The sequence below is a fragment of the Aotus nancymaae genome, unplaced genomic scaffold, assembly GCF_030222135.1.
Source record: "Aotus nancymaae isolate 86718 unplaced genomic scaffold, 86718_ANA_hifiasm-v0.15.2.pri h1tg000011l, whole genome shotgun sequence".
Classification (NCBI taxonomy): domain Eukaryota; kingdom Metazoa; phylum Chordata; class Mammalia; order Primates; family Aotidae; genus Aotus; species Aotus nancymaae.
The window spans coordinates 20,543,697-20,555,910 of record NW_026988422.1 but is presented as its reverse complement, the minus strand read 5'-3'; the positions used below and the strand labels follow the sequence as shown (position 1 = coordinate 20,555,910).

At 39.0% G+C, this 12,214-nt stretch overlaps 1 protein-coding gene across 2 annotated transcripts in view; it reads right to left on the bottom strand.

Annotated features, from left to right (window-relative positions):
- CFAP91 (cilia and flagella associated protein 91) overlaps positions 1 to 11,746 on the bottom strand; it is a 57,723-nt gene extending 45,977 nt beyond the window's left edge. Inside the window, exons 1-5 of one of the 2 annotated variants that reach the window (XM_012463927.2) lie at positions 11,596 to 11,746; positions 8,020 to 8,096; positions 7,345 to 7,502; positions 6,341 to 6,424; positions 5,162 to 5,218 (exon numbers count right to left, since the gene is read on the bottom strand). In XM_012463927.2, the coding sequence (XP_012319350.2) occupies positions 5,162 to 5,218; positions 6,341 to 6,424; positions 7,345 to 7,502; positions 8,020 to 8,096; positions 11,596 to 11,719 (500 nt within the window). In that variant the 5' untranslated portion in view covers positions 11,720 to 11,746. Of the gene's footprint in view, positions 1 to 5,161; positions 5,219 to 6,340; positions 6,425 to 7,344; positions 7,503 to 8,019; positions 8,097 to 9,000; positions 10,047 to 11,595 lie in introns of those variants that run through there. The other variant, XM_012463929.3, reaches the window with a different exon arrangement.
- Between the last annotated feature and the right edge of the window lie 468 nt (positions 11,747 to 12,214).

Here is a 12,214-nt window from a genome sequence, read left to right as displayed (position 1 = left end):
AACTGTATTTTGTGCATAGAAAAATGCCTATATATATATAACAAAATAATAATTATTTCTAGATAGAATTATACAGATAATTTTTTCATCTTTATACTTTTCTGAATCTTCTTTTTTAACATGTACATGCATTGCCTCTAGAATAAGAGTAAAACCAATATAGCCACTTTGACTTAAAAGACAACATTTTTTTTTCAAGTTGATGGAAAAATTGGTTAAATTATATAAATAAAGATGAAGGCAAAAATGGAGAGATATTTCCATTTTGAAAAACAGAGGCAATGATAAATACTTATATACAAGCACAGCAAATACATACATCAAAAATACTTAAAAAAAAAAAAAAAAGGGGGGGGCCGGGTGTGGTGGCTTACACCTGTAATCCCAGCACTTTGGGAGGCTGAGGAGGGGAGACCCCGAGGTCAGGAGTTTGAGACCAGCCTGGCCAACATACTGAAACCCCATCTCTACTAAAGATACAAAGAATTAGCCGGGTGTAGAGGCACACTACTGTAATCCCAGCTACTCAGGAGGCTGAAGCAGGAGAATTGCTTGAACCCAGGTGGAGGAGGTTGCAGTGAGCTGAGATCACACCATTGCACTCCAGCCTAGGCTACAAGGTGAGACTCCATTTTGAACAAACAAACAAACAAACAAACAAAAACCATTTCAAGCAGTTAGAAAGAAACACCTATTTGGAAGTTCAATCTGTAATGGAGTAAGTACTTTAAACAGTTTATTTTAAAAATATTATTATACTTTAAGTTCTGGGGTATGTGTGCAGAACGTGCAGGTTTGTTACATAGGTTTACATGTGCCATGGTGGTTTGCTGCATCCATCACCCCATCACCTATGTTAGGTATTTCTCCTAATGCTATCCCTTCCCATCACCCCACGCCCTCCTATCCCTCCCCTAGCTCCCCCACCCTTCAACAGGCCCCAGTGTGTGATATCCCCTCCCCGTGTCCATGTATTCTCATTGTTCAACACCTACTTATGAGTGAGAAAATGCAGTGTTTGGTTTTCTGTTTTTGTGTCAGTTTGCTGAGAATGATGGTTTCTAGCATCATCCATGCCCCTGCAAAGGACATGAACTCATCCTTTTTTATGGCTGCATAGTATTCCATGGTGTATATGTGCCACATATTCTTTATCTAGTCTGTCATTGATGGGCACTTGAGTTAGTTCCAAGTCTTTGCTATTGTGAACAGTGCCACAGTAAACATACGTGTGCATGTGTCTTTATAATAGAATGGTTTATAATCCTTTGGGTATATACCCAGTAATGGGATTGCTGGGTCAAATGGTATTTCTAGTTCTAGATCCTTGAGGAATCACCACACTGTCTTCTACAATGGTTGAAATAATTTACACTCCCACCAACAGTGTAAAAATGTTCCTATTTCTCCACATCCTCTCCAGCATCTGTTGTCTCCTCATTTTTAAATGATCACCATTCTAACTGGTATGAGATGGTATTCAATGTGGTTTTGATTTGCATTTCTCTAATGACCAGTGATGATCAGATTTTTTTTCATGTTTGTTGGCCACAAAAATGTCTTCTTTTGAGAAGTATCTGTTCATATCCTTTGCCCACTTTTTAATGGGGTTGTTTTTTTCTTGTAAATTTAAGTTCTTTGTAGATTCTGGATATTTTTGTTTTGTTTTGTTTTGTTTGAAATGGAGTCTCGTTCTGTCACCCAGGCTAGAGTGCAGTGGCATGATCTCGGCTCACTGCAACCTCTGCCTCCCAGGCTCAAGTGATTGTCCTGCCTCAGCCTCCAAAGTAGCTGGGATTACAGGTGCCCATGATTTTTGTATCTTTAGTAGAGACAGAGTCTCCACATGTAGGCCAGGCTGGTCTCAAACTCCTGACCTCAAGTGATCTTCCCGCCTTGGCCTTCCAAAGTGCTAGGATTACAGGCATGAGCCACCGCGCCCAGACTTTAGTTTTTTATGCTGCACTGTTAACTGCTTTTGAAATCACTTTCCAGTAGTTGTTATAAATTTCTAACATGTAGACACTATATGGCTTATGTTTTCGGTAGAAATTATTCTACTATAAAATTCTAGTTGAGGAAATAAATTCAAATCCATTTTATGTCATCCTAAGTTACATGAAGTTTTATTATATTAGTGCACCATTATCTTGAATCAAGAGAATTATTTTTTTCTCAAATTAAATAATCACATATTTGAACCATCTGATCAAATGTGCTTTATGATAAGGCCTAAAAAACTCTTCTGATGTAAGTTTCCAGCTTTGTATCTTTCCAGGTGGGTCAGAGAAGAGAATGCAAAAGAGGAAAGCTACTTTGAACTCTTCCAGTAACTTAATACATGGTTTCTTAACTAATTTCTTAATTTTTCCAACCTATTTTTCCCCATTTCAGTTGGCTTTAGGGGAAAGTAAAATATGAATAACAAAGAGCAATGAGCCCTTTCCCACCTCCTCCCCAACCTCAAACAGGGCCCAAACCCAGAAAGGCCCCACACCTGCTCCTTGTTGGCCTGACCCCTGCTGTGTCCTGGCTCTTGTCCTCAGGCTCACCTGCTCTGGCTTTGGTACTCTTACGGCAGCAAGGGCTGCTTTATTTGTTCTATCCAGGCCCCTTCTCCATCACTGCCCAGGCACCAGGCGCATGCACTGTCTGCCCTAACTACAGTCTTCTAGATTTTCTCTCCCAGCCTCAACAGAACTGTACAGAGAGGGGCTTCACAAACCTAGCAAATCCTGTTCTACTATAAACTTTATTGAATGTTTTAAAAGTATTAGCTTTTTATTCTCTTTGCAAAGATGCTTATGTAGAATCCAAAGGAAAGACTCCAACAGCTAGCCATGAAAAGGGTGTAGCTGGAGATGGCCAGCCAGTCCCAAGACAATTCTAACCCTGATAACACAAGGTGGCATTATGCTCACTGCTCATAAACTCAAAACATACTGGAATTCCAGAGTTGATCTCACTCAGGAATACTGATTCATTATTTAAAAAGTTTTAAGAGAGATAAAGAGTAGCTACAGTATCAAATGTCATGGTTTAGCTTTTGGATGGAATCTTTCTTCCTTATGTCACGGTTATTAAGGGAGGAGTGGGGGAAGTCACGGTTTTCATCACTGTAGGCCTCTGAACTCCCCATAATTAGTTTAACAACTTTTAGGCTGAGGCAATTATGACCTCCAAAGCAGGTGACCCAGTGAGCCTGATTTTAAATAATTACCAGATGGATCTTTAGGGATCTACATAGCTCATAGCTTCCCTTTTGCTCATACAAAACATTTCATAGAATATAAGTCTACAGCTGTTTCTGGATAAACTGGTACCCTATGAAGTTGGGGAGAGAAGGGAATCTGTTCTCCATCTCTATAAAGAGCCAAAGGCATCCACACAGTCTTAAAAAGTCAAGGTGATGGTGAAACCCCGTCTCTACTAAAAATACAAAAAAATTAGCTGGGCATGGTGGCGCGTGCCTGTAATCCCAGCTACTCAGGAGGCTGAGGCAGGAGAATTGCCTGAACCCAGGAGGTGGAGGTTGCGGTGAGCTGAGATCGCACCATTGCACTCCAGCCTGGGTAACAAGAGCGAAACTCCGTCTCGGGGGGAAAAAAAAAAAAAGTCAAGGTGAAGTAGGATCACAACTAGCATTTATCTTGAGGATTACAGACATTTAATAACATGTCCTATTGATAAGATGATATATATTATTAGAGATAACTATAGTCTTTAAATGCATGCTTGAAAACCCAGCCCTGAATAAATTTGTATTCAGAAATATGAGACCTTAAAAAAGGTTTCTATTCCTGATAATTTCATGAATACCATGGACTTCTTATAGAAATATTAAGTTATATTAACAGGGGAAAGAGTGTAGCAAAAATTAAATTTTTAAAAGAATACTCTACCCAATCTGTTGTCTTATCCTGAAACTAGAGACTGGAGAAATACACATTTGTCTCAGATTCAGCCCTTGTCCCTTACCTCTCTCTTACCTTGGTTCACTCCATCTGTGGGGCAGAAACCATGTTTCATTTATCTCTGTATACCACATTGCCTGTGTATATTAGATGGTTATTAAGTTATAAAATTACAGCATTCAAAAAATATTATATGACTGATTTATTTGATAAAATGTTGAAGAAATGTCATCAAATAAGTGTTTCAGAGAAGCAAAATAAGATATTTAAAGCACTTTTCAACTTTCTTTTTTGAGACGAAGTCTTTCTCTGTCACCCAAGTTGGAGTGCAGTGGTGTGATCTCAGCTGACTGCAACCTCTGCTTCCCGGGTTCAAGTGATTATCCTGCCTAAGCCTCCTGAATTGCTGGGATTACAGGCACATGCCACCATGTCCAGCTTATTTTTGTATTTTTAGTAGAGACAGGGTTTCACCATGTTGGTCAGGCTGGTCTTGAACACCTGCTCATGATCCACCCACCTTGGCCTTTTTCAGCTTTTTTTTTTTTTTTTTTTTTAACACACAACTGCTACAGTTTGAATGTGTGTCTGTGTGTTCTCCAAAATTCATGTTTAAACTTAATCCCCACTGTGGTAGTATTAAGAGGTGAGGCCTTTGGGGGAAGTGATTAAGTCATGAGGTCTTCACCCTCATCAACAGATTAGTGCCTTATAAAAGGACTGGAGAGAACTAGCATATGTCCTTTTTGCCCTTCCACCTTCCACCATGTGAGGACATAGCATTGCTTCTTCTGCCATGTGAGGACACAGCAAGAAGGCCCTCACAAGACACTGGCTGCCAGCACTTTGCTCTTGGACTGCCCAGCCTTCAGAACTTCAAGAAATAAATTTATTTTATTTATATTACCCAATCTGATATTTTGTTATAGAAGCACAATGGACAACAACAGTAAGAAATACATTTTATATCATAATCCATCATATACATATAAACATACCCATATATTTTTCTGAAACAAAAGTTATAAACAAAAACCAACTTATCCTCCATATACCTGATGCTTTGGTTATTTTCTATTCTGTTTCATGTTCTGTAACGCTGCTCATGACCCACTAGAAGATTTTATACCTTCCACTGGTTTGTGATCCACAATATGAAAAATAGTGATTTAGAGATCTACCTTCTGAGAGCAAATATGGAAGCAAACAATAAACTGAAAAAGAGTTTTTAAATAATGGTTACTTACTTGGATACAGCATAAACAACACTGAATGGCATCTGCTGAAAAAATGGAAGAAAAGGCCTGGGAGGAAAAGGAAAACATAAATGTGTGGGACTTTTGCAATGAACACACTCTACGCTTTCTTCCAACTCTCATATTTGTCCCTTAAAAATCAATGAGCTTCAATATCCCATATATTAGTGTTACTAAAACTTTTGTATATACAAAATCACTGGAGGATGGGGAGGTTCATATCTAAAATGCAAATTCCCAGGTCTGGCCCATGAGATTCAGTACATACAGGGTAGGGCCAATGAATGTGCCTTCTTAATAAACACTCCAGTACTTTCTCTTCAGACAGTAAACAAGCCACACTTGAAGAAGCCACACTTTAAGCCCTGTACTTGGGCTTCAGCTGGCCATTAGTTCCCAGCAATTTCTCAAGCTCTTGAGAAATTCTGAAATTCACGATGATTTAATCTAAAGCCTCCTCCTAAAAGCTAAGAATTGTATACTTAACTGTATACTACAATTAAGGATTTAACATTTCTCTTAAAAAAGTGAGCATCACAAAATTTCCATGAGGAGGCTCATAAGTAATAATGCGGATTAGAAATTTACTTTCTCAAGGAAGCTTATGCAGATGTGGTATCAAGACTAAGATATACAAGGAAATCCCCATCTTATTTTGAGTATATGATTATCACATGAGTATAAATCACAAATGAAATAAAATGACTCTTTTGGCCATGTTGGTTTGGGCAAGATTCACAAAAAGAGAACGAATGTATCCATTTGAACATAACAATTTCCCCTTCACTGTGACTTCATGATATCTCTACTGTGTCTCATTCATTTGATGACTTCATTTCAAATGTTTCCAAATACATAATCTTAATTGCAATCACTATCTCTAAAGTCAGACAGGGTTAGTTTGAACCCCAGATCTACCTCTTGCTAGCTTTTATGACCTTGAGCAATTTATTTATCCTCTCTTGGTCTCAGTTCCACTATTGGTAAAACAGGGATCATATACATCTTATCCTACATTTCTGTTGTAAAGATTAGATGAGATGCACGTAAAGCATTTAAAACAGAGTCTGGCACATTGCATGCACTGAAAAATGATAGCTGGTATTATTAGCACAAAGAGTTTCTCTAATAATATTAGGGTTCAAATGTTCATTAGTAATTATATTCTACCTTTCAAAGTATTTATAGCGATTCTTTCCAGTAACTTCAGGATCTTCATAAACTTCTCTAGGCATCTGAAAAGAAGTGTCAGTTCTAAAAGGAAGCAAGAAAACATTATTCAAGTCTAAAATATTTCCACATATAATTTCTATTTAATATTTCTGTTTGTATAGAGTAGGAGCGACACACAGTATCCCAAACTGAGAGTGAAGTCTTCCATAACCTGCATTTGACTGTCATACAACTCAGAGCATACATGATTCTCCCCCTGCCCTGAGCCAGGAGACCAGGAACTAGTCAGAGGGAGCAAGAGTTGAGATGAGAGTAGATTTATGAAATCCCACATGCCAAAATGCCCAATTTTAATTAAAAGCACATGAGAATAACAAAATATTAAAAGACAATTTTTCTACATCCAGGCTAAAAGGCTTTATTATTTTTAATTTACTAAATGTAAACTTGTAAGTAATTAAAAGAATAAAGAATTCGACTTATCCTTGATGGTGCTTTGGCTGCAAGTCTTCAAAAAATATTTTAGATATTGGCAGAAAAGAGTACTTTCAGTTGCTTAGTTGGATAGCAAGCAACAACAAACTCAGTCATCCCTACCTATGGTGGCAAGTTGTCATTTTATATATATATAATATATATATAAAATATATAATATATATATAAAATATATAATATATAATATATAAATATATATAATATATAATATATAAAATATATGTTATATATAAAATATCTATTATGCGCATATATGATACATAATATATATGCGCATATATAAAATATATGCACATATATGATATATAATATATATATCATATATATACAATATGCATATATTATATATATAAATCAGGCTTGTTTCAGCCAAAAGAGGTTTAGAAAAAAATTTTGGCCTAGGTGTAACATCACAACTAAACTTTTTAAATCACACATGGTAAATGAACAAAAATAAATGTTTTAAATGCATTTATTTTAAGGCCCTGGAGCCACCCAACACTTGCCTGGTGAGCTGCCGGAGGGCTTCTCTGTGTCTCTCCTCATGTCCCTTCCATTCCCGACTGATAAATGGTGGGACAGGATCTGATTTGCTCCAATATAGAGAATATCTTGGATAATGGATCAGGTTACTGAACATGGTTTTAAACCTGGGAACTTTTTTCTAATGTTAGGGAAGGGAGGTAAAGAACAAAATTATACCATCAGCTTTTCTAAAGCATTTTAATTACAATGTAAACCCTTTATAAAAAGATACAAAACAATGTGTATAGCATAAGAAGAGGGGTTATTGCTATATACACCGAGTATCTGTAAATAGATGCCCAAGAAACAGATGACAATGGCTGTTTATGTGGAGGGGGTGGGGGTAGGGCTAGAATTTACTTCATACTTTATATGCTTTTGTACTAGTTGAATTCTTTTAACATGGGCATATATTATTATATTTATCCCATTGAAATAAATTAGTTTATGGGTTCTCTATTCATTATCAGTGACTTCATCCTCACAATGAGCCACAAGTATTAAGATGCTTTGCCCCCTACTGATCTTGGCAAAGTAATTTCTGCAGAACCTAAAATCCAGTAAAGATCTGGTGATTAGTCAATCTGATCAATGCAGTTAAGCAAACTAGATGGTTCAGGTTCATTACGTAGCCTTGGTTGATGAATTAGACATACCAGTCTGCTGCGAATCAGGGTGGCTTGGATATTTGCCTGTGTGTGGTCCTTCTCACTTGACACAATAAATAATGGATCTGAAAAATAAACAATCAAGTAGCATAACAAATAGAACACATCTACCCCTAGGCTGAGAAAAATGGCAAACTAATGTAATCTCTTAATTGAAAAACAAATTTAAAAGTTTACATATTGCCTGACACTGCAGCAGCTCACGCTCTGTTGTGCATGTGGCCCTGTTACTCTACCACTTCTACAAGTGGCAGTTGTCAATATTTTTCTTTTCTGAGTATTCTAAGTCAGCTTATGGAAGTGGGATGCAAAAAGAAAGCCTAGCATGTTTTCAAGTACTATACCCTAGACACACTTTCTTCTCTCCTATGAACAAAACTCCTTCTGAGCCTGGGTAGCCCAAAAAATTCTTCAAGAGGAAAGACCTTGTATATATGCATTATGCCAATTTGCAAGTGAAAGAAGCAATACATGTATACACTATCTCCCATATTTGGTGCACTGGAAAGATGCAAACCATATGACATCTCAGAATTGGTGAACATGGTTAAAAAAAAGATCAGCAATCTTCAGAATTCACCCCTTAAGTTTATAAGTTTGCTGATGATGGGACTATTATTTTTACAAAGTCCAGCAAAATACTGCCCTGGTGTTATAAGTATCTGTTTATCAGGTGTATCTTTAAAGTGACAAGGAGTATTCATGATTGATTATACTGTACCATCTTTTACAATCAACTTATTTGCCATTAAATTAACAAGCAGCCTTCAGATACACTTGATTTCCCAAGTAGACTTGTCCCTGGGGAGGCAAATACCCTGATCAGCTAGTCTAGATAACATGGTATCACATACAGAAATTAATAAACTGGGAATTGTGATTTAGAAATAGGTCTCTTTTGAATTTGGATAAAGTGTGTCAATTCCTAAAACCTAATAATTCATTAGTTACCCAACGAATATGACTTACTGAATGCAGACATTGGATATTCCCACCAAGGCTGAAAAGCTGCAAGAGGCTCAAGCTCTTTTTGCTCCTTCATTCAGCACGTTTATTGACTGGCTACTATATCTAAGTGCTTAGAATACATCAACAAAAAGACAAAAATCTTTAACTTCGTGAGAGACGATAAACAACAAACATAATAAACTAGCAAATTACACATTAGAATTTGAGGGTTGTTATTTCTAAAAAAGAAGAAATTGGGTAAAGGAAATTGGGTTGCAATTTTAACTAGGGTGGTCAGGGCAGGCTTCACTGAGAAGGTGGCATGTAAGGAGACTTGAAGGTGAGGGAGTTAGCTACATGGATATCTGAAGAACATTTTAGGATGGGGGCATGCCTGATACATCTGAAGAACAGCAAAGGCCCTAGGATGGGAACAGTAGTAAAGAAACCAGGAGGAATGAGGTAGAATGAAGGAGGGAAAAGAGAGTAGAGAAAAGGCTGGAGAAGTGAACAGGGGACAATCATACAGGGCTTCGTAGGGAAGGGCAAAAAAGCCTGGAAATGTGGTCATACCACTACAGTTCTGTCAAGGTGGAAACCTGGCCCAAGGCCAGTTAACTCATTGGCCAGCCAACAACCAATCTTCAATTTCTAACTTAAATTTTCAGCTACAACACACAAAGACTCTATACAATTGGTGGTGAGCTTTAGGATTAATTCTTCAAGAAGCATGCCACTAGTCCCTGTCCTAGTAAGAGAAATCCATACACAAGAGGCTTTCTGTCATATGGAGGAAGAAAGCATAGTGATGTGTTGCTTAACGATGGGGATACGTTCTTAGAAATGAGTCATGAAGTGAGTTTATCATTGTGTAAATATCAGAGGGTACTTAACACAAATCTAGATGGTATAGCCTACTCCCACACTGAGGCTATATGGTATAGCCTATTGCTCCTAGGCTGCAAACCCATACAGCATGTTACTGTACTGAATACTGTAGACAATTGTAACACAATGGTATTTGTTTATATAAACGTAGAAAAAGTAATGCATTGCGCTACAATGTTGTGACAGCTACAATGTCACTAGGTAATAGGAGTTTTTCAAATTCATTATAATCTTATGGGATCACCATCACATATGTAGTCCACTGTTGACCAAAATATCATCACCTGGGGCTTGAGTATACATAGAAAGAAGGCTAGAGTTGCCAGATAAAATACAGGATGTCCAGTTAAATTTAAATTCAGATAGGCAATGATTAATTTTTTTAGTATAAATATGTCCCAAAATATTTCATAGGACATAAATTTATGCTAAAGTATTATTATTTATCTGAAATTCAAGTTTAACTGTGCATCTTGCATTTTTATTTGCTAAATATGGAAACCCTAACAAGGTGAAAGATCATAAGGTCAAAGAAAGAATGAAGGAGAACAAAGCATCTTAGTTCTGATCTTCCCCATCCAGGTTCTCATCTGCCCACTTCCTGTCCATGAATAGCGGTGGGATTGTTTTATAACAATCCAAACTTTCATTTGATCTACTCTGAATGAATTTCTGTTCTTAACAACGGACATGGAAACATGTAGCAAATCCTCTGCAAAAGAGACACTAAGGCATCAAAGAAACAGGTAGCGTAATAAAACTGGGGAGATGTTTGTCCCCATTCTCAAATTACCTGTGAAAAAAAGGCATGGTGATGTGTTCACAGGAGCTAACTTGATTTATTTCAAACCAAGAGTGAATACAGAAAACTACTGGCCAGAATATGTCAGCAATCATTACACAGCCTCTATCTAGGAACGTGTGCCCTAGAGATATCCACACAAAAGAGACCCTGGGATTCCCAGAGGCAACGCCGCACTGTTGAAAGCAGTGCAGGGTTACGGTGAAAAACGTGGGATTACAGACAGCAAAATTGGAAAAAAAATCATGCTTAGCTGGTTACAATTCTTGCAACGGCAAATTCAATAAACATTTATTTGTTGAAGCACCTAGTATACGTACCAGCACTAGAATAGGTGTTCAGAAAGCTACAAAAACGTATACAACAGGAACTTAAGGAACTCAAGAAGCCTGGAGAGAACATAAAATGGACAACCAAGCTGTTAAAATAAACTGGGGCTTTATTGGCCCAAGAGGAGCCAGCGGACCTAGCCTATAAATAATGTTTGACGAATAAGTTTAAAAAAAAAAAAGAAAAAGAAAAACTAAAAACAAACGTGAGATAAACTGGCACTTCTCTTCGACAAACTTGGAGTTGTTCAGAGTGGGAGAGAAGATCATTTTCGTCGGGCATTTTATGCAGGAACGTTGAGTGAATCTGGGGGTCTACAAACCGTTGAATACTTTTCTGGATACCAAAACGCCAGGAGTGGGATTCAGGAAGACCGCCCCCCTGAAGTGGAACGCACCCGCACCGCCGACGCCACCCCGAGCGCAGCCACCCGGAGGGCTGGGAGCTCCCCTCACCCGACCACTGACAACGCGGGCAAGAGTTCCGTCCAGAGAGTGGTCTTTCGTTCGCCACAACCCTGGCCGGGTCCCACCATCTGGGAGCCCACCTGGCCCAAGAGTCGACAGATGAGGAGGAAGGTCGGGGGAGGCCCTTACCGTACAGAAAATCATACGCTCGATTCGAGGAGACGTGGCTCCCGGCCCGCGACCTCTCCCGGTACTGGGTTTGAGACACCTGCTGCTGGGCCGGGGGCTTCTGGAAGGTTACTGCGTGGCTCATGGCGCCGCGTCTTTAGTTTGGCCAGCCGGGGACGAGCACGTCAGGCGGGGCTGCTGCGTGCACGTCGCTATGGTAACCGCCGCAGAGGCGCATGGGTAAGGGGCGGGGCACAGACGGGGGAGGAGGGAGAAGGGAGGAGACCTGGGAGGAAAGAGCGACACTCTGTCTCAAAAAAAAAAAAAAAGAAGGCCGGGCGCGGTGACTCCAGCCTGTAATCCCAGCACTTTGGGAGGCCAAGGCGGGTGGATCACGAGGTCAAGAGATCGAGACCATCCTGGTCAACATGGTGAAAGCCCGTCTCTACTAATACAAAAAATTAGCTGGGCATGGTGGCGCGTGCCTGTAATCCCAGCTACTCAGGAGGCTGAGGCAGGAGAATTGCCTGAACCCAGGAGGCGGAGGTTGCGGTGAGCCGAGATCGCGCCATTGCACTCCAGCCTGGGTAACAAGAGCGAAACTCCGTCTCAGGAAAAAAAAAAAAAAAAAGACTTTTCC